Source organism: Anthonomus grandis, chromosome 2, assembly GCF_022605725.1.
Source record: "Anthonomus grandis grandis chromosome 2, icAntGran1.3, whole genome shotgun sequence".
Lineage (NCBI taxonomy): Eukaryota > Metazoa > Arthropoda > Insecta > Coleoptera > Curculionidae > Anthonomus > Anthonomus grandis.
In genome coordinates this window covers 17,102,583-17,125,736 of record NC_065547.1, presented here as the reverse complement: position 1 = coordinate 17,125,736, position 23,154 = coordinate 17,102,583, and the positions used below count along the sequence as shown (strand labels likewise).

Below are 23,154 nucleotides of genomic sequence, written 5' to 3'. Positions count from 1 at the left end.
TTGCTACTTACCTATTAGAAGCATATCAATGCGGCAAGATTTTCCCTGAAGCTGAAAATTTAACTGCAATAGAACTCATATATGAAACTGCAAGGCGTCATCAAAATATTCTTGACAAGTAGTTCTTATTATAGAAGCACTCGCATAGTACAAAATTAGAGGTGAAAAGTGATGTTTACTTATCGTGACATCCGAAACATTGATAAAGATAAATTACAATTTGATTTGCGGAATATTAATTGGAATATTTTTTATGAATCCAACAATATTGACCAAAAAGGTGAATTTCTTGACAGACAAATGGCTTCAGCTTTTTAACCGTCATGCACCAACAAGAACCATCAAAGTTAAAAATAAACCCTGTGCACCGTGGATAACTGAGAATATTCGGTTAATGATTAAACTACGAAATAAAGCCATAAATAGGTTTCGACAGACAAAAAATAATGATCACTGGTCGTATTTCAAACTTAGAGATTATACTACTTCTGCTATTTGTACTGAAAAAAAGGCTTTTCTCATGAGCTAAAACATAGTAATACCAAGGAAAAGTGGAATTTAATGAAGAAAATAGGAAATTGTGATTGAAGTCCAAAAACTCTACATAACCTGAGAATTTAACAAAAAACTTGAATGACGCAAATTCACATTTTTCCAATATTTCTATCGAGCCACTTAACATCGATACAGGGCTTCTTAATTATTACCGTACTAATAGTCTAATGCATACCACATTTAAGTTTAATGTTCAGTCACAAAATACCGTCATGAAAATTTTAGGAAAACTTAAGTCAAAGCAATTGGTCGTGATAATTTAAACTTAGAGCTTATATTGCTCTGTTTGTCTGGAAACTAGATAATGTACTTCCATTGCCCAAAGTAAAAAAACCAAAAGAATTTAACGACTTACGTTTAATTTCGATTCTGCCTGTATTATCGAAGGTTCTAGAGAAATGTCTTGAGCAACAAATTACCTTATTTTTAAACAGCAATCCTATCCCTCCTTTGAAGCAATCTGGATTCCATTCCAATAATAGCTATGCGACCGCTCTATGCGATGTGACGGATAATATTATTCGATCTTTAGATGAAAACGAATCCGTTATACTAGTGATACTAGATTATAGCAAAGCTTTCGATATGGTTAACCACGAGCTTTTATTATCGATACTTAAATTTGTAGTATTTTCTTTAAAGCTTTATAACACATTGAAAGTAAAGAGTTTGTTTAAATGACAATTTTTCGGAAAATATAACTGTAGTTATGGAAGTTCCTCAGGGCAGTATTCTTTGTCCTCTTCTTTTTTTGATTTATACGCGCGTTTTGTTTAAATGTTTAAAGTATACTAAACATCATAGTTATGTTGATGATACTCATTTGATGTTGTCTTTTGATTCGTCAAATCCGGGCAATGCTGGTAACTATTAAATGAAGACTTGTCAAGTCTATATAATTTATCTGTAAAACATGGCTTACAGTTAAACCCTAAGAAATCTGTTGCGATGTTGTTTACCAAACAAAATTTAAGACAGCATTTAAGTTTAAAGATAAAGCATTGGAAAATTTAAAGATAAAAATTAATATCAATTATATTTGCAAAAATCTCGGTTTGTATATTGATGTAGGATTAAGATTCTCATACCATGTGACATCAAAATTGCAGAAAGCTATTTATTCAATGTTGAAAACTTTATATCCGCAGCGCCATGAGTTAAATGTAGATACTAAGCGAATGCTGTGCGACTCTTTCATTCTTTCTCATTTTGACTTTTGTGATACTGTGTATGGCCTTTGTTTAGATAACAGAGATAAAAAGCGCATACAAAAAGCATGTATAAGGTTTATTTTTGGTATTCGCAAGCCATATGGAGTGTCGCACAAGTTAAAAGATCTTGTGGCTTAATAGGTCATCGAGGAGAGAGTTACATTATGTGGTATTTTGCTACAATATTCTTAAGAGAGGTGCCCACAATATCTTTTGAATAGGGTGGTATTTACAGTTGATATTCATCATTGGGCTAATGTTAGAAATAGACGGCGTTTAGATATTCCACAACATCGAAAAGAAATTTTTAAACGATAATTTTCTTATAATATTGCATCTGTACTAAATAAATATATTATTGATCTTTCGCGACAAACGGCTTCCGAAAATGCATGAAATCTAAGCTTCAGAATATTATTTAAAACAGATCGAGCAATGCATTTAAAAATATGAATTTTTGATTTGTTATAGGTTTTTATTTTTGTATATTCTTTTTTTCATTTTATTTATGTAAAAATGTTTTAAATGTGTTTCCTCGATTTTTGTGCATTATTTATTTTTCTTTGGGTACTTACTATTATATACTTTTTTTGGATAAATTATTCTACTTTATAGGTACAACAGCCCTCAACTGCGTTGAGAAGCTGAATTTATGCCTTTTAATCCGCATTTTGTCTGTCATTTCTTGCTACAATGATGTTTATTACAATGATTATTATTATTATTATTATTATTATTATTATTATTATTATTATTATTATTATTATTATTCGTTATTTCCCGTTATGTTTGAGCCTGTTAGGTAGGACAGGAATTTGCAGTTCTGAAATAAATAGATTCGCTGTAGACATTTTATATTTTTACCATTGTCAACAGCCCCAACCGAGAGAAGTTTTAGTACTTATGAATTTATTCATCGGCAAAGAAGAAACAGATTTACCGTTTACTTTATATTTCCCATAATTATAATTTACTAAATAAAGAAGATCGTTCAAGAATAGTTGAGGAGCAACTTTTCAAAACGCATTTTGTCCAAATTGGACAAAATTGAGCTTGAAGCGGATTTGCAAATTAATTATTGTGTGCTACAGTCCTATAAAAATGAAACGTTTCAAACGGCATTATGTCACTGTGTAATCGACGTGCAAAGTATAGGGTTCACGTCAAAATGCATTTTGTCCACAAATGTAGTCGAATCAAAACGCATTATGTTATTTCGCCACTAGAAGGCGCTGTCTCGAACAAAACAGCTGATATATAAAGCTAGTGTTGTGTTAGTTTTGTTTGTTATAACCTGCAATTCAGTAAGTTTCTGCAGTGGAACAGGTGTATATTGTCCAGTTATATTCTTTAAATAAAATATTTAGGAACTAGAAAGTGTAGGTGCTAAAGTGCGTTATAATGGAAAACTTCGATAACAGTGTTATTGTGGGCAACTATAATGAAGGGTCAAGGAAAAGGCAACGACAAAAGACAAAAAGGGAAATGGATTATGAGAAGAGGTAAGTATTGCTCGTTTGTTACCATAAAAAATATTCACACCTATACTTATTTTTTATAGATATCAAGACCCTGACCCTTTGTTGCTTAATTTTTAACGACTCTGCCTCTACCGAAAAGGAAAATTTAACTGTCTCAGTATTTCAAGAAGCATTCTAGCAAAAGCAAAGAGAAAAGTTTTTTATAAACCAGACAGAAAGGAGCAAGAGAAAAGACTGTCCTTTTTAATGGATGTTGCTCAACCAAAAGCCGAGTTCGTGGTGAGGTGAGAAAAAACAAGCCACATCGCGTTGCAGTTAAATATTTCTTGATATCTACAGAAAAACAAAGACTACCTGTATGCTCCAAGTTTTTTGCTGTATGCGCAAAATTGTTTGGGGTCGGTCAGCGAAGACTAAAAACAATTGCTGACGGAATTTTATCTGGAATCGGGATCGTAGAGAAACGAGGAGGGGATCATAAACTTCGGAAATTTTCTGCAAGAATGCAAGTGTACGAGTTTATTTCAAATTTGCGAGGTTGCGAAACTCATTATGCACGAAATAAAAGCCGTCGACTTTACTTGCATTCATCTTTGAACATAAATCGACTTTTTCACCTTTATAATACTACCGTTGAAGACGAGTTGAAAGTAAAAAAAAAGTTTTTCGTAAAAATGTTTGAGACAAAGTTTAATCTAGGGTTTGGCTCTCCCACTTCCGATACCTGTAGCTATTGCGCTAGACTTAAAAGTGAAATTCAGTCTTGTGAAAATGGTGTTATCAAAGAAGGTTTAATTTCAAACATCGTAATTCACAAAAAGAGAGGTAAAGGTTTCCATACTTTGATGAAGCGAATCCCAGAAGCAAGTATAACGTACGTGTTTGACTTGCAACAAGTGCAAGCAATTCCCAAAGTCAGTATTGGTGAGGCTTTCTATTCCAGACAAATTTAATTTTACTCTTTTTGTGTGCCTGATGTTGCAACTAAAAACCCACATTTTTATGTCTGGAACGAGACACCAGCTGCAAAAGGTGGTCAAGAAATTTCTTCAGCTTTGATAGACTTTTTAGAAAAAGTACATATTGAAGATTCGGTAATGCAAATTATGCTTTTTGCGGATGGCTGCGCAGGCCAAAACAAAAACCAACACGTCATCCATGCCTTAACATACTGGCTACATAAGAAGTCCCCATGAAACATAAAACAGATAGTAATATATTTCCCAGTTCGCGGCCACTCCTATTTACCTGCTGACAGGGTATTCAGTCGAGTTGAGAAACATCTACGAAAAACTGAAGAGTTGTTGAGCCACATAGCTTATATCAAAATTTACCAACAATACGAAATTGTCAGGATTTTAGGCGAAAACTGGTTCCTTAAAAACTACAAAGATCTCAAAGAAATACTGAAAAAAATTGATGGAATTAGTGACATGAAAAGAATATTTTTACAAAAAATTATAAAAAACAGCTACGTTGATATTAAGATAAAACTTGAGCCCACCTATATGTTTGACGACGTTTCGAAGCATCCAATGGCAATAACAAAACGAGGCCAAACCTTGATAAGGGATATGCGGGATCGCTGTAACATACCACTCGTAAATAACATCAAAGAAGAAAAGGAAACTGATGTGCGAAGCTACTTTGTGCAAGATTTGGACAAGACTGGGAATTTAAAGTCCCGCTTTCTTCGCTCTTTTTTTTTGATCATGCCTTAAATACCACGACGGAACCAGAAGCTGAAATTCCAGATCCTGCAGATGATGTAGGTGAAGAAAATCCCGTGTGCGACTGCCTCGAAGAAGACCCTAACCAGGAACAAATTTGATTTTTTTTTCAAGTGGACTTTGTATGTTATTAACATTAGTATTATTTTGTAAGTTTGCATTTTTCGAAGAAATTAAACAAAAATTAAAAAAAAACATATTCCTGGTACTTAGTTGACATTTTATCCTTAAAGTCGAATAATTTCACTACCAACACCAGTTTTTTGTAAAACGAATAAATTGGAACAAACAGCATTAAGTCCAATTTTGAACGAAACAAAATGAATTTTATACATTGTTACGAATCAACACGCATTAAGTCCAAACATTTTTTCGATTTTTCCAGATTTTCTAATAAATATTGATTTAACTGAGATAAATTAATGGGTTTTTATGTTAATTTCTATCAAAACAACTCCATGTTGTAAAAATATATAGCAAGGTTTAAAAGAAAATCGTTTTTCGTCAATACCCAAAAAAGTATTTTTTGGACAAAATGCGATTTGAAAAGTTGCTCCTCAGTTGAAGCTTCTGAGGAAAAAACAGAAAAAGGAAATATCGGGTTCGAAGTTATAGATCCGAATAGATGATGAGAAGGATGATTTATCATTATCCACTTACGTAAGAGTCCATTCTGACCCTGGTGAAAAAAAACAACTCGTTTTTCGAATTGTTTTTGCAGTTTTAAAATAAAAAAAAATTTAATTACTTAAAAAGCCGTTTCTTTTTATAAATTAGCAATGTTACTGTTATATTACTGATAATTTTACATCACTAATTTCAACTCTTTTTTAGTGAAAAATTTTTCTTAAAAAAATCCGAAATTTCTTCAGCAAATTAGATCAAAAAACGTTTTTCGCCCTAAACTATGATTTCAAACTTAATTTTAAATCTATTTTTTATGAATTCTTAAAAAAAAATACAATATTAGTCAGAAAATTGTTTTTTTCTTGCATTTTTTTTATCCTAAATTACGATTTCAGGCTTCATTTTACCTCTATTTTAGTGAATTCTTGAAACATTTTAGAAAGTGTATACAACAAATTCACATTCCAACTAAGGATCAAAAAAAGTAGCTATACTTAATTTTTTAAAAAAAATTGCAGAATAGTTTTGAATGTAAGCTTCAAAAAAAGCATCAATTGTAAAAAGAAAAATATTTTATTTCCAGTGAAAATGATTTTCTGTTCTGGATAAGAAGGTTTTCCGGATTTTCTCCCACTGTATGAAAGAAAATAAAATGAAAATTAATTTTTGTATACCTCTAATCATTTCGAAGAATTGTTATTAAAGTAATTTTTATCTGCTGTTCTTAATTGCTATACATGCCATGTTAAGTTCTGTAGTTAATTCAAAGACCTTATGTTTTGCTGATGTCTTTAAAATGTACTTGGAAATAATTTCAATGGAGGATTGTTATAGTTTGCAAAGAAATTGAGAAAGAGTTGTAAGCTGGTGTAATTTGAATCATAACTCTTAATAAAAATGTAAAATATACTGACAGTATTAATGGTGCACAATTACAGGACTGTAAACATGAGAAAGACTTGGGTGTTATAATAGACTGTAAACTGGTATTTACAGATATCAATATTGAATTGGTTAATAAAGCATATAAAAAAAATGATTTATTTTCAGATCCACTAAGGGTTTTAGCGTTTTGTCGATGCTGGTATGGTTGAATTGTATGGTCTCCACGATATAAAATATGGACCAAAACTATAGAATGCGTGAAACGTAAATTATCGTTATTATCCCAATCAAGGCTATAATTACATATTATTATTGCAAAAGGTTAATAGGCTTTTTTGGAGAATCGTCACACAAAGATTTGTCTTATATATATGTACTGGATTTTAACCAATAAAATTAATTCTCCAGAAATACTTTCAATACTTCCATTCTTTGCCAATACTGGTGACACTAGACAAAGAAAGACTTTTAACTTGGACTTTCCCAGAACAAACATTTTTAAGGGTTCACCAATCTATAAAATGTGCAACTTTTTAATATTTTTGCAAGTGACTTAGAGTTGGATTTAGCTCGAATGGATTCACTTGTAAATGACAGACTGTTTGGTTTTCAGATGCAGGCTTTGGAGATAATATAGTATGCATTAATTCTCATTCATTTTTTTTTTGCTAGATGATTGGGTCATTTTGGCTGTGTAGATATATGACTTGCTTTCAATAGTATTTATTTCTATTTAAATTTTTAGTACTATTAGTTATTAGAATTGTAACTGTAATTGGCGTTTTCGCTGTTAATGCATTACAAATAAATAAATACATTTTTCTATCGGGCCCATAGATTTCATAATAAAAAAATCATTATCTGTAACAAAAATAATTTATTTTCAATCATATCTCATACAAGAATCATTTGACTGAAAAGTCATAATATGCTGAATGAAACATCACAAGAACATGATTAATTCAGGGAGGAATATTCAAAGAACTAATTTATTACACGTATCTATACCAAGAAATACGAAAAAGAATGCCAAGGTTACTAATTGTGATTAAATAATGCTCGCCAGTCATAAATAAGACAATCACTGTTACTCGCCGTAGTATAATTGTACTTTTATAACAGCCTATTTCATTTTTAATCAAAATTCCTGCATTGTAGTTGAATTATTTAAGAATCTCATACATATTGTCTAGCGTAACTGCGAGAGATAATGATGAGCACTTTGGTCATTCACCTTAAACTCAGCTTTAACCTTAATCCATATAAACAACTTAATAACGAATATAAAAAAGGTCAATGATAATAATAGGTATGATATCATTTTAGTACAATTAATTAAAAAAACAGACAATTTTTTATTTTTAATTACATCTATAAAAAACAAAAAATATTCCTAAAAATAATTAACTGCGTCATACTTACGTGATTTATAACCAAGTTGACCCATGACATAAAGAATAGGACTACGATTATTCCAAAGAAGATTATTCCTAAGGATATGGCCACGACGAACCCTGAAAAGAATAAAAAGAAACATTAAAGTTAATTATCTTAGCGAGTGAGTGAGTGCAATAGATACCCCATTTCCAGAAATAACAGTCCAGATTATGAGTGCGTGCCCTCGCCATGAATTTGTTAAGGGGCCTGCCGGTCCACGACCAACATAAACACATTTTCAGGGGGCAAAAGAACCAAATAAAAACTTTGTCAAAAATAATAATTTTTAATGAGGTTAGTTTTGGTAGGGTGCGTGTCGTAAGTGACTGATAAAGTCGTTTTGATATGCAAATTGGAATGTTATATGTGTATTGTGATAAGACATTTAATTGTGTGTAGTAAGGGTGCCTGGATTGTTTGGTCACTAAAAAAACAGTTTTCCATTTGGTGAGAGTGTCTTTGGGTAGTTAAGAAGGGTAGGAATATCATTTATAATGTTGAAATTTGTGGTTAAATAAGGAAGCAAGCTGTACATAAACTATAAATTTAAATATGTAAAAGTTTTATCAATGTCTGATTGTATTTTAAACAGGTCGCAAATGTATGGTTTTTCTTTAAAAAAATACGGAAAATTATGGCTTGAACTGCCTCAAACAATAGACGCTATTTTTTTTGGTCTCATAGATATTCTACAATTTTAAGACTTTGAGGTAAGTTTTCACATTGACAATCATACCTCTTTCTGCGGGACCATTACAAAAAATTAAATCAAAGTATGGACAAAATACTTTTCTATGTGATAAGCTTTTTACTAGTAGGTGACTTTTATAAGTTTCTGAGATAATAATATATTTTATATATAAATATAACTTTAAAGTAAGTAATCACCTTGAGGATCATCACTATACAAAAAGCTAGTTATTATCAAAATTATTTCTTGGATTCATCTAGGTATTACACATTATTTATAAAGCGTACTCTTCTGAATAATACGCTTTTTGATTCATAAAGAATGCATTCATATTATGCTTTTTGAGTCACCTTAAGGATCAATAATGTTTCTTGGATATCACTATACAGAAAGCTAGATGTTTTTAATTATTTCTTAGATTAATTTGAACAATAAATATTATTAAATAAATTCTTCTAAATATTATGCTTTTTGTTTCAAAATAATACGCCATTAAGTTTCTGAAATATTAGACTTTGAAGTAAGTGATCACCTTGAGAATCAATCATGTTTCTTGGATATTAGAAACGCTAGATATTTTCAGAACTATTTCTTAGTTTAATTTAAATAATATAATAAACCATTAGTTATTAAACAAATTCTTTTGAATATTATGCTTTTTGTTTCATAAGAATATCTTAATTAATTTCTAAGATTTTGGGTTTTGCAGTAAGTGGTCACTTCAAAATATAATTATGTTTCTTGAATATCACTACATAAAAAACCTAGATATTTTTAAAATGATTTATTAAATTAATTTGGATATTATTATTTATAAGACGTGCTCTTCTGAATATTATGATTTTTGTTTTATTAGAATACCTTAATTAGTTTCTGCGATTTTGGACTTTGAAGTGAGTGGTCACTTTCTTGGATATTACTACATAAAATGATAGATATTTTTACAATAATTTGTTAAATTAATTTGAACATTAAACATTATTTATAAAACTTACTCTTCTACATTTTAAGCTTTTCGTTTCAAAAGAATAACATAATTAATTTCTGTGATACTGGACTTTGAAGTAGAAGGTCACCTTAAGAATCAATCATGTTTCTTAAATGTCACTACACAAAAAGCTAGATATTTTCAAAATTGTTTGATAAGAATACCCTAATTAATTATTGAAATATTGGACTTTGCAGTAAGTGGTCATTTTGAGGATCAATCATATTTCTAGGATATCGCTACAAAAAAATATAATTATTTTTAAAATTATTTCTTGGCTTAACTTGGACATGAACCATTATTTACAAGAAATGATTTTTTAAATATTATGTCTTTTGTTTATAGGAATGCCTCAGTTAGTTTCTGAAATATTGGACTTTGAAGTGCATGGTCACCTTAAGCATCAATCATATTTCTTGGATATTACTACACAAGAAGCTATATATTTTTAAAATAATATATTGGTTCAATGTAGACATGAAACCATGCTTTTTGTTTAATAAAAATACCTTAATTAGCTTCTGAGATTTGGGACTTTGACGTAAGTGATCATCTAGAGGATCAATCATATTTCTTGGATAATAGTACACAAAAAGCTAGATATTTTTAAGTAATTTCTTGGATTAATTTGGAAATTAAACATTATTTATTAAACATACTCTTCTGCATTTTATGCTTGTTGCTTCATAAGAATACCCCAATTAATTTCTGAGATCGATTAATTCTGTCAATCATATTTCTTGGATACCGCTAGACAAAAACCAGGATATTTTAAAAACTATTTCTTGAACTAATTTAAACCCTTAACAACATTTATCAGGCAACATCTCCAAATATGATGCTTTTTATTTTATATGCATACTTCAAGAATTTTCTGAGATTTTGGACTTTGAAGTGACTGCTCTCCTTGAATATAAAACTCCTGCCTTAGGCGCCACTACGTAAACGTTTGTTTGAAAAAAAAATTGTTAAAAAGTACTGCCTGAACTAGTTTAAACCCAAAATAATATTTGTAAAGAATACATTCCCCAATCAACCCCTCTTGATTTTATGAAAATATTTTCACAGTTTTCAAAATTATAAATTAAATAAAAATATTTCAAGTTTTTGAGATATCGGATTTGAAAGTGAGTGCTCTTCTTAAATTCTCTGGGACATCAATAGACAAAACATTCAATACATCAGAAATTCTTGCTTAAACTGGTTTGAACCATTGACAGTATTTGTAGAGAATACATTTTTGCATACTTTCTTCTTTTTAATCACATAAATCGTGCTTAATTTGCACAAAATTCCAAAATTCACGAAGCGAGACCGTAATTTGAATATAAGCGACCACCTAGTTACCACCCATTTACGTTCTAAATCCACCAGGTGACGTCTGCTAATAATAATTATTATTAATTGTTTAATGGTTTTCCTTGAAATCCGTATATAACTTTAAAGGTACTTACGGCCGAGGTTAAGCCTTCAAATGTTTCGCGTTTGGTGCTGAATTTCTAATGCGACGCATCAATGAAGAAATTATTTCAAGGTTTTGGGTTTAGGACAACATATATTAAATGCACGTCATCCTTCACACTAAACACGCTAAAATATTGACATATTAGCGGCCAAATTAGTATATTTTAGCGAGATACGTGTAAAATTTAAATATATCTTTTTTTTAGCAAATTGTGGCTAATGAGCGGTAATAACAGTGAAGTTTTATTTTTTCCTTAAGGAAAAACTGCAATTTGAAACATCATGTAATTCGTATGGAATGACGGAATTTTTAATTTGACTTTTTTATAAGGTGACCTTTGAGCAAGTGTGTGAATTTTAATGAGCATTTTAGTTAGCTCATTTGTATGCTAATTTAAGTATAAAGTCCTGAAAAGTTTTTTTTTTACTGTTATTATATGGAAAAATTATTTTATATCACCAGATTGGTCTGGTGTATGGCCTCCGTAAATGTCTAATTAAGCATTTCTTTAGAAATCTATGGATTATATTTATATAAAATCAGTTGATGAATTTTTTTGGAGATCTCAGAAGAAAACTGAAAAAACTAGAATTTTTTGATGCAGAATTTTAATATTTACAACGTACTTTTCCATACATTTTGCTCTAAATAATAAATTACATTTCAAGGTATCACTAATTTTACATTTAAAAAAGAAAGAAAATTCTGTATTAATTACGCAGATATTATTTACCAATTTTTTTATAAGGATACATACAAGAGACATGTTTTAAGTGAAGTTTCATTCTCTATAACTGATTTTTTTTGCATTTTTTTAAACCGTACAGAATTCCAAATATATGATAAAGAAATATTAAAATTGCATGTTGTAATATATACTGACATTAATTATAGTTTTTTTTTAATTACAAGAAGAACTAACAAAAACTGAGAAAAGCTTTAAAGGTATTTTTTGTAAAATCTTATTATCTATTTCTCTTCAAATTTGTCTTAATTGCACCGTAATATATTTTTAAAACTACAAGTAATATTTCTTAAGTAAAATTGAATTTCCTGCAGCCAGCCTCCAAGATTTTTTCATAATTTCCCAAATTTCTAAATTACTCAGTTTATATAAAAAAAGAAATAAAAATTTTCAGTCTTTCTCAATTTAGAGAGTAAATAAGAAAAATCTCAAAATTTTTTCTTAAATTTTTACAATTTGCTCTCTGGTATATTTTTCTGTAAATTACGCAAATTTTGAGATATAACTTATTTTACATTGCCTGTAATATTTTTTCGCTATCAGATTTTTAAGTATTTAGGTCCTTGTTTTTCTTTTGGATTATTATATTATCTGCAAATTGCATGCATTTATCTAGAAAAATGTAATAATACAAATCATTCACTTATATGATGAACAATATTAGCCCCAATATTGAGCCTTGAGGTACCCCGCTAGTAGTGCTACTGAAGTCAAATTGTTAAAATCTATATACTGCTCTCGACCAGACATATACGATGATAACCAATTCTTAAGGACAACCACTTATAATGTAATGACTAAATTTTTTCAAAAGTAAGTCATGGGAGATGCAAATCAAATCAAAGGCCTTAGTGAGTTTACACAAAGTTATTCCAACATGATCCTCCCCACCTCTTTAACTGTAGATTGGTCAGTTCTAAAGCCAAATTGTCTTTGATCCAGCATTTTACTATTTTCAAAAAATTTCATATGTATATTTTTTAATACTACTTCGAATATTTTACCTAAGATTAATAAAATTGAAATAAGCCCATAGTAACCACAAATTGTTCCGATCTCCCTTTTTAAAAATAGGGACGACGTTTGTCTTTTTGAAGGAGTATGGAAATGTTCCAGAGCAAATTAAACAGGTTTATTTATGTTATAGACGTCCATAGAATGAGCTAATTTTACTACTGGTTAACTATAAAAAGAAGTGTTTGTCGGGAACCGGTATGTTATTTATTGGTCCTATGGCTGGAACCTTTAGTGTTACACTCAAATTACAAGACAGTCTTACCACTAACCAAAACTCTTTATTTTACTTAACTCTAGTTTCAATCTTCTCTCGAAGATGCTAACATCGCCATCGTTAGCAAAACACACGTCGAGAGTAAAATAAAGAGTTTTGGTTAGTGGTAAAACTGTCTTGTAATTTGGATGTTATTTAGTATTTCATTTTGTAAATCCTTGTCGATATTGACATCGTTGACAAGGTTGGATGCAACAGATATAAAAAAGGCATTTGAATGAAGTTCTTCAGGGGTAACAGAGCAGTTGTGATTTATATTAAATTCAGCTTGTTTCCGTATTTATTATCTGCCAAGCACATATTTATTTATTCAGTCGTTTTTTGATATTTTATACATATTACATTAAATTTTGGAATTGGTCACTAAATAGTTTAATCTCTGTTCGCTTTTTCCTTATGTATTTTAATACACCATCAAACTATTTCGATGTGTTTTTTGTTTGTTGTTTTTATGGAAAAAATAACTGGTTTAAAAACTTGTTGTTGTTTACTAGGTTTTATATAGTAGATCATAACTTCCACACTATTTTTAGGATCCCTGTTAAGGCGGGTATTGAAGGCATTGACAATTGTGACAGTCACCGTTTCTTCCGATAGGGTGTTCCATGGATATACTACTCGGTTGGACAAACAGTTTTTCATTTGATATTTAGCAATTTTCTTCTTTTCCAATTTTCTTGAGTGCCAACGAAGATTCCGGCCTTTATTCAGCTTCAGGATATTTCTAATTTGACAATTATAATAAAACCGTTCAAGAGTTTGAAAGTCTTAATAGGATCCCCCTAAGTTTCTTTTCCTTCAAAGTTGAACTCTGCAGCCTTTTTGAATAAGGGAGGCTCTTAATTCAAAAGGGATTTTTATTACTGTTCTTTGTTACTCCTCTAATATTTCTATACCTTCGATACATTATGAGCCCCACACTGTAACTGCATACTCAAATTTTCGCCTTATATAACTTTTCTAGACTTTCATTATCATTTCCTTTGAGTGGGCTTTGCATGCTTGTTTTATGAGGTAAAAAAAAAACTTTTTTGCAATTTTCACAATACGATTTGCCCATTTCAAATCTGTTGTAACTGTCTATTGTAACATTCTGCTCAGAAACAGCTGGTCATACTGTTCATCCTGTACGCCTTGTTTGGTTCATTTCAAAGTAATGTGCGTTTGGACTCATTTAATTTCCTTCCCCAATCTCTGACCGTGCTTCTACTATTTGATGATATATTTTTAGCTGCTCTGTATGAGTAAGAGATGATTCGATTCACTCTCTTGGCAATATCTGATTGTTAGCGTATCAGCAATAAATGTTCAGTAGATTTCCTCTTACTCCAAAGTGTTCGAGTTTTCTAAAAACAAGTTGTGTGAGACTTTGTAGTCCAAATAAATAACGTCTGATGGCTGATCGTTATCATGATTTATAGTCCAACCATCTATGCTGCCATGGTGACGTTCTGAAGATTGTAGTTACTCCGTCTGGTCCTGGACTTGATCCCTTCTTCATTATTTGAGTGCTATGTTTATGATAGTAATAGAAGCCTTAACGCTAGCAGCTCGTGACAATGAAGATAAAAAGTCAATATTTAATATGTGAGAAAGAGATTTGTCAAACTGATTTGCAAGTACTTTTGCAATGGTTTCAATATCCAGAATTTCTTGTCTTATCACACTAAAAGTCTCATCTTTTAGTGCTATTTTTGATACTTTTGAATTTGACCTTCTTTAACCACGTGTTCTCGAAAAAACCTATATAAATAGGGTCTCACTCTTCGCACTCTTCACCCCTTTGAATGGGAGCCACCTCAAACTTTCATTTCTCGAATTTTTACGTTTACAAAAACTCATTTTTCTATCAGTTTTAGGTCCTCCACGGGGATGAAAGTGGTCTTATTTGAAAGTCGATTAAGTTTACCAGCTTTTAAAACTAATTTTACTAAAAAATTACTCGACATAGTAAACGAAAAAGTTTCATTTTGATCAAAAATCTCGTAAAATATTGTGCATTTTTTCAGTTATTATGTTTTAACTTAAAAACCAGGCTCTTAATATATCCTTTTTTTTCTGGTTTGTACACAATAAGCTATGCTAACAAACATCAAATTATTACTCCACTTACGCTAACAGTTAATGTAAATTGCTTGGTAAAAGCAGGTAAAACTTAACAAAAATAAAATTCCTATACCTATGCAGGTAAACATGTCATTAGGTAATAACGGAGAGTGGTATTGTTACGATAGACAGAGGTAAAGAGGAAATGGATTGTCATGGATTGGACGTAGTGGTACAATCGCCTGGCCACCTCGTTCTCCCGATTTAACTCCTCTGGATTTCTTTTTTTTGGGGAAGTATGAATCAGAAAGTTTACCAGAAAGTTCCAGAAACCAGGAAAGGAACATCTGAGGAGACTAAGAACGATCGAGTAATGATTATGAGAGCTACTCAGCAGGTTAAATTAAGGGCAAAAGCTTGCCATTAGAACAATGGTGGCCACTTTGAGCAAATTTTGTGAATTTAATTTATTTATAACAATCTTTTTTGAATTAAATGTTGTTTTCCTATTTCACATATTGCATTTTATTCTTTTGAGTTTTAAGTTTGAAAATAAAATTTTGATGTGGCTCCCATTTAGAGGGCTAAAGAAAGCGACTCCAATTTATATGATTTTTATCACTAAAATTGGACGAAAACACGTGGTTAAAGTATCGGAAATCGAAGCCCTAACACACTGTATATTTTTGAATATCTTTTTGTGATTTTGAGGTAACCAAATCATTTTCATAAGCTCTGCGAGCCTCATGAAAATTTGACTTTAAAATGTTATTGTGTATTTAATAATTATTTTCATTCATAATTTCTTTCAGTTTATTGTTTCTATATTTTTCTCCCACAGTTTTCGTTTTTTGTCCATTTGTTTAAAATGCGTTTCATTTATCCATAGCCTTTGAGAATTAACTGGAATAGATTTTAGTGCAATGTGTTGTTCTATAGCATTTTTACCAGGTGGTCATTGCATAAAAACAACTCTGATAAAGAGCTTTGGCCATTTCTATAACGAGTTGGAAAAATAACCATTTGCTGAATATTACTATCTTGATACATTTAAATAAACGCTTCAGCCTCTTTATCTGATGGAATAACCGCTAAAGGGTATCGCAATTTATTCTTGGGTAGTTGAAAAAGCCTAAAATAAATGTTGAGTTTATCATGCTACCTATCTGATTGATCATTTGTATGATAACTTGCCCTTTGGTAGTATTTCTTGGCCTATAAATGCATGCAATTTGACATGTGCGTGTTCTTCCTCCAATCTGTTGTAAGCGATCTGCACGATAAATGCTATATCCATTTAGATTTAGTATTTAATTAATGAGTCTGTGATTAGTATAATCACTAAACCATGTTTGTGTAAGCATGATTATTGTTGGACATGTTGCCAAAACCCTAACCTGCCACTTATCAATTTTATTGAGTATAGAACTTAAATTGGTATTTTATTCTTTTGCTCATCTAGTTCCAGTAAAACATGCAATAAATATTTCCTTTGGCTTTTGGTTTAGTCAAATTTAATGTAAATTTTTGGCTCGTCTCATCTCGTTTTTGTTTTGTTTTTTAAGGTTTTAAAACTTCTTATTTATTCAGAAGGATGACTTTTATTGACCTCTTTTTACCAGAGCTTTCTGTATATCCAACCTAAAAATCCTTTCGGTCTGTGGAAGATCAACTCAATTTTGCTGTATAATGAATTAATTGTTTTTTTATCATTATTCATTTTTTCTGTGTACTCTGATTTCGGAATTCCAAAGAAGGTAATGTTGTAAGCACGTCTTCCCCTTTCTTTCTAGTGGACACAACACAAAGAAAATTTTTTAAGAGTGCCCAGATTTCTAAATAACTATGTTGACATGAAAAAAAATGTGGGTGTTGGTTCTGGCCTTTGCATTTTGCTGCAAATTGCACAAATTTCAAAATATCACTAATTTTACAATTAAAAAAAAACTGTTTATTCATTGAGCAAAACATATTTTTCCCAACTTACTAAATATCACAAAACCATAAAAATAATTTTTTCCAAACACAGTTTTTTCCTCTTTACAAAAGAACTATCAAAAATATGAAATATATTACGCCAAATGTCACTGAGGCGAAAGATGGCGCTGAAAGTTTGATACGATAAGAGTTTGTAGAAAAATTCTAGATGGCTCTGAAAATGCTTACTTTGAAATTCACAAGATGACGCTGCTACTGACCGACAGATGATGTTGACAATTGACAGTCTAAGAATAAATTAATTACACGACTAATTAAAAGGGATGAGAATCTAAAGGCAATTTTGCAAAGATGATGCTGATTTTTATTGAAAAATAGAATATTATTTTTGTTTAGAAAGTTTTAGATTTCCAGATAAGGCTTATTTTATATAAAAAAATACTTTGGTATGCAAATACTGATTAACAGTTTTTTTTTCAAATTGGAGAAGAACTCCAAAAACTGTAAAGAATTTTAAGGAAAATTTTTTTGTAGAATTTTATTATCTACTATTTGCTCGTCTAGTGCTTGCTTTCTGTGAGCTCATCTGGCAAATTTGGAAAGAACAGGCAATGCCACCCCCCTGGAAAGAAAGCCTCATAATACTTATACATAAAAAGTTTGATTAAATATGCTGCATTAACTATAAAGGAATATCACTTATTAAAACAGAAGATTTTCAGTTATGTTATTGAAACTACAGAAAGCCAGTGTACAGTAGCAAGTGATAAAAATCCGATAGCCAGTGGGTTAGATATTTACTTATAGGCAGCTGATGAAGATGTGTTGGGAATAGAACAGAGCATTGCATCGATTATTTATATATTTTAAGTAAGCATTTAACAAAATCATAACAGTGGAACTGTGGAATGCCATGGCAGAACCGGGCATACCAAAAAAGTTAGTTAACATCATTCGTAGTCGTACAGTCGTACGAGACGGTCGTGTTTTTTGCTCGTCGGCTTCGCCGTTTTTGATGCTTTGTTTTGATTTGCTTTGACCTGGCATCGCATCGACGCGATGTGCAAAATATCTATTTTCAAAATAATAGAATAATATCCGTTTTCCGCGAGTGTTTTGCTAAACTTGACCTCTGTCGTGAATTTATTGAACTCTCCGAATTGAGTGAATTTATTGAACTCTCCGAAACTAATTTTGAAAAGTCATTGACATGTAAATCTAGTAACCATGCATAAAAACTTGCTTTTAAATGCTGTAAAAAAGACTTCAAGCAATTTTGTTGTGCAGTATGTCCTAGTGTTTATCATCCCAGCTGTAACGATGTCCAGAAGTTGGAGGTCAAGTTTTGGTCTAAGAATTGGAGGTCACTCGTATTCACGAGACTGCAGCGAATTATTTTTAAAATTAGAGGCACTTTTATTTGAAATTCCGTCGGCGGCTTACGTAGTTCTTACAGGAGACTTATTAGAGAATATCAACTTTAATGCTAAAAATTCTGTCTTTACTCTGCGCCTCGATCATCTAATGGGAGCATTTAATATACATATGCATGTAAAAGATTCTACTCGTATAACACAGTCAACAAGCTCCACTATTGACTATATTTGTTCTAATTTTCCATATGACTCCGTGGAGTGTACAGTCGCAAATTCTGCTTTATCAGACCATGAGTTTATACTATGTAAAATAGCAAATATACAAAAGGAATGTAGTGTATCTGCACAGCGAGATGGTCGAATTTTTGGTATTAATAACTTTAATAAGTTTCGTCAACTTTCAGCTCTTGAATCCTGAAATTCTATTTTCGATTTATCTTCCTTTCACACAAGAATTGTTAAGCTCTTTGATGCTTCCTTCCCAATGATTAAAATCAAACCGAATTCCAAACCTATAAAATCTTGGTTCACAAGGGGTTTGAAAGTATCTTCAAGAAATCTGAGATCTCTTCACACAATAAGAAAGTTCACTGACCCTCCAGTTTTTCATAACTATTTCAATTCTTACCGAGCCTTGTATCGTCGTCTGATAAGAATCTCTAAGCAAACTTACTACTCCAACCGTTTAAGTAGTTCATCTAACAAATATAAGGAGAGTTGGAAAATTATTAATGATATTCGTCACAATTATGGTAAGCAGTCAAGACAATGCCCTGAAGTCTCTCCCAATGATTTTAACATTTTTTTTTCTATTCTTGCTCTACAACTTCAGCAAAATTTGAACCCTTCTGTGGATCCTCTTTCCTTTATGCCAGCCATTCATGTTCCAAATTCCTTCTTCTTTATACCTACAAACCTAAACGAACTCAAGGATATTCTGTATACTGAAAAAAATAAAAATTCAACTGGAGAAGACAACCTTTCAGCTAACAGTTTTCTGAAAACTGGTTAAAAATCGAATAATGTTCTTTTTAAAGTCCAAAAACATCCTCACCAGACTTCAATTTGGCTTCCGTGAAAATACCAGTACCAATGATGCCATGTTTAATTTTTGTGATGAGCTTTACTCCCAGATAAATGCTGGTGGAGTTTCGGCGGCAGTTTTTTGTGATTTGTCGAAGGTTTTTGATTGTGTATGCCACAGGATTCTGCTGCGGAAGCTTCATCATTATGGATTTTGGGGAGTTTTAACTTCTTGGTTTGCTTCCTATCTGCAAGATCGGCAACAACGAGTGCTTGTAGGATCTAAGTACTCTGATTACCATCCTATCACCTTGGGAGTTCCTCAGTTTTGGGGCCTATACTTTTTCTCCTATACATAAATGATCTTACCAATCTTAATATACGGGGGAAATTTACTCTATTTGCCGATGATACCACACTTCTTTGGCACAGCCCAGGCATAGATACTCTGCGAACTACATTAGCAACTGATCTTCAGCAGTAAATCTCTGGTTTGAATCAAACTTGCTGTCACTAAATCCTCAAAAAACCAAATTATTGTGTTTTAAGTGTGCTCTAGACCACGTGTCTTTTTCTAATTCAGTAGTTCAGCAGTTTGATAATACAACATTTTTGGGTATATTCATTGACAGAGAACTCAGATTTGAAGAGCATATCCTCGGTACTTGCAAATAGGTGTCTGCAGGTTGTTTTGCAGTCAGAGCGGCTACCCTGGAGCTTGGCATGCAGTTTAGAAGATCTGTATATTTTTCATTAATTGAATCCCACCTTAGGTATGCCATTTGCTTCTGGGGTAATGCAGCTGCCTTCTATAAATGCTGCTTGTTTTACAAAAGCGTGCTGTACGTTACATCTGTGGGGCTAAACTAAGAGATTCTTGTCGCCCATTATTAATTAGGCTGGGCATACACACTGTCTTCTCCCTCTACATTCAGGAAGTGCCCTGCTTACTTTTTGCAAATCGCTTTAAATTTATAACCCCAAATCCAAGATACTTAACGCGTTAAGTGAACGATCTAAATCTTCAAATCCCCTCCTCCACATTAACTAAAAAATCTATTTTCTACGAGGGAATCAAAATTTTCAATCGTTTACCAGGTGGAATCAGGGAGGCAACATGTATTGACACTTTTAAACGTAAATTGAAAATACTTTTGACCGAAAAATGTTACTATTCACTGGATGAATACTACGTCGACACATTCTAATTTTCCCTAAGTGTAAGTTTACAGTATTTGAATTTTATTTGATTTGTTTGTATGGTTTGAATTCTTTGCTGTCTTATACTTGAGGGGATAATTACGGAATTTAATTTACTTTTTATGTATTTTTTTCCTGCTGTTCTTATGTATTGTTTTCTGATGTTTGTTTTGGAACTCGAGTGCGTATGGGGTGTAGTGGTTAAGTTTAGTGGTAGTAATTTAAGGTAGCTTTGTTTAGAATAATTTTTCTTTGTTAATAACAATAAAGCATGTTTTTAAGCTTTTGAAAGCGTACCTAACTTTAGATAACGTATAGAGATCTAAAAGTGCTGTAAGACTTGAAGAAAACCTGCTGATCTTCTTTACAATCAACAGTGGTCTCAAAGAGAGAAGCGTTATCCCCACGTTTTTTAACATGACTTTGGAGAGCATTGGAAGGCAAGGATACAAGGATACTCTTTAGAAATTAGGATCCTCGTCTAGTGCTAGCATTCGCTGATGATGAAGATATAGTGGAAAATACAACTGTCAGTGTCAAGGAAGAGTTCATAAAACTAAAAAAGCAGCTAAATAAGTTCAATGAAAAAATATGGCTACAACAAGAACAGAACGACGAGATAAATTAGGACAGAACGTGACAATCGATTACTACTTTGTGAGAGTTTATCAGTTTAAATATTTCTTAACTGACAATCATTCTTTAACTGACAACAATATAACACAAGAAATTAACAACAGAAAACAAGGAAGCCAGTCGATGCTGCAAAAAGAATAAGACCCATATTAATATATGCATGTGAAACAAGGGCGATGAAAAAACAGAATAAAAACTATCTAAGAATTGTAGAATGAAGAATTCTTAGAGGAATATATGAACCAGTGAAGGATAACGTCATACTGCAATACAGAATAAGAACTAATATGGAATTGGAAGAACTGTATAGTGAAAATAAAGATTGAGATGGTCCGGCTATTGTGAAGTATATGTGTAGATGCACATTGTAAAATCAGCAATGACTCACCCTGGGTTGTAATGCCAGAGAGAGACTTGCTTCGCTTTAAATTTTTCTCTAAATTGCAAAAATGAAATGAAACCATTGGAAAACTGTACAAGGAGCATGTTTAAGAGTAGATTTCTAGATAACTGTTTAAATTACTTAAAATTATAAAAAATATTTATAAAAAATGTGAAAAAACTGTGAAGGAAATTTTCATCATAAAACTTTTTTTTCAAGTTTCAAGACTAACATCATGATTTTAAAAAAGATGTTGAAACAGGTTTTTAAAGTTATATAAATATTTTTAAATGAATTCTAATTTTCGAATCTGTAACTTTTTTGGTTTTAGAGATATGAGCCCCTAAAATTTTTTTTTCTTGTAAATTTTTTCAAGTTGCGAGGTGAAAATCTCCATTTTCCAAATATCTAACTTTTTTTGGTTTCAGAGATATGAACATGTTGGGCTTAAATGTTTCAACTTTCTCATTTATAATTTTTTTTAAACCCGATAAATATGTTTTTAATTATTTTCTTATAATTATGCATTTCAATTTTTAGATCTTTCTAACTTTTATGGTTTTAGAGATATAAGTATGTTGGTTAATTTTCCAACTTACAAGGCTTGCAAAGCAAAGTGCTAAAATTATTCTTTGAGTGTCTTAAAGGAATCATTATTCCAATTTTCAAATCTCTAACTTTTTTGATTTTCGATATTTGGGCATTTTGTCACTAGACTTACCCAAAAACTGCTTATTGGTTTTTTTTGATTTGCAGAATATCTAACGAAAACATCCGAAAACTGGCAACGACATCTTTTCCACTTGAATCTTTATTACTTAACTCCTTTGCATTTTATCTTAAACAAATTTTGAAATTTTGATTTACACTAGACGAAACAAATTTCTTGTGCAATGCGCAGATACTCGTTACCTTTTTTACAAAAGAACTTTCAAAAATATCAAAAAACTATAAAGGATTTTCTTAATAAATTTTAATTCTCTACAACTTACTCCCAAGTTGCAACTAACTAACAACTAACAAGTTGCACTAACTCGCAAAGATTTCATGGTATCACGCGTTTTAAAAATAAAAAATAAATAATAATTTTGACTCATAAATTATGTTTTAAAAAAAGGGTTTGTCGTGGTCCTTCGGACCGGTAGCACATACTTTTAATATTATTTAGTTAAAACGGGGCCACAGACACAATAAAAATTTTAATATTTATATACCCGATATAAGTTTCCAAGAAACACTTTAACATACAATAACAATACCTCAGTTAACATTGTCGATTAAAAAGATAAATGCGGGCAATTAATTTAAACAATAATTACTCACCGTGTAGGCATCGCCGTTTTTATTGTATGATTAAGGCATTTTAAATGTTATATCCAGTCACTTTGATAATTACGTTAATTATTGTAATGGCTGACAGGCTTTTTTTTTTCAAATATTTCGTAGT

The 23,154-nt window shown here is 31.2% G+C and overlaps 1 protein-coding gene across 4 annotated transcripts in view; it reads right to left on the bottom strand.

The window, feature by feature from the left end:
• The window catches only part of LOC126733619 (scavenger receptor class B member 1), a 154,179-nt gene that overhangs the window by 28,325 nt on the left and 102,700 nt on the right, over positions 1–23,154 (bottom strand). For 3 of the 4 annotated variants that reach the window (XM_050437002.1, XM_050437001.1, XM_050437000.1), the window contains exon 3: positions 7,912–8,003. In XM_050437002.1, the coding sequence (XP_050292959.1) occupies positions 7,912–8,003 (92 nt within the window). Of the gene's footprint in view, positions 1–7,911; positions 8,004–8,068; positions 8,205–23,154 lie in introns of those variants that run through there. The other variant, XM_050436999.1, reaches the window with a different exon arrangement.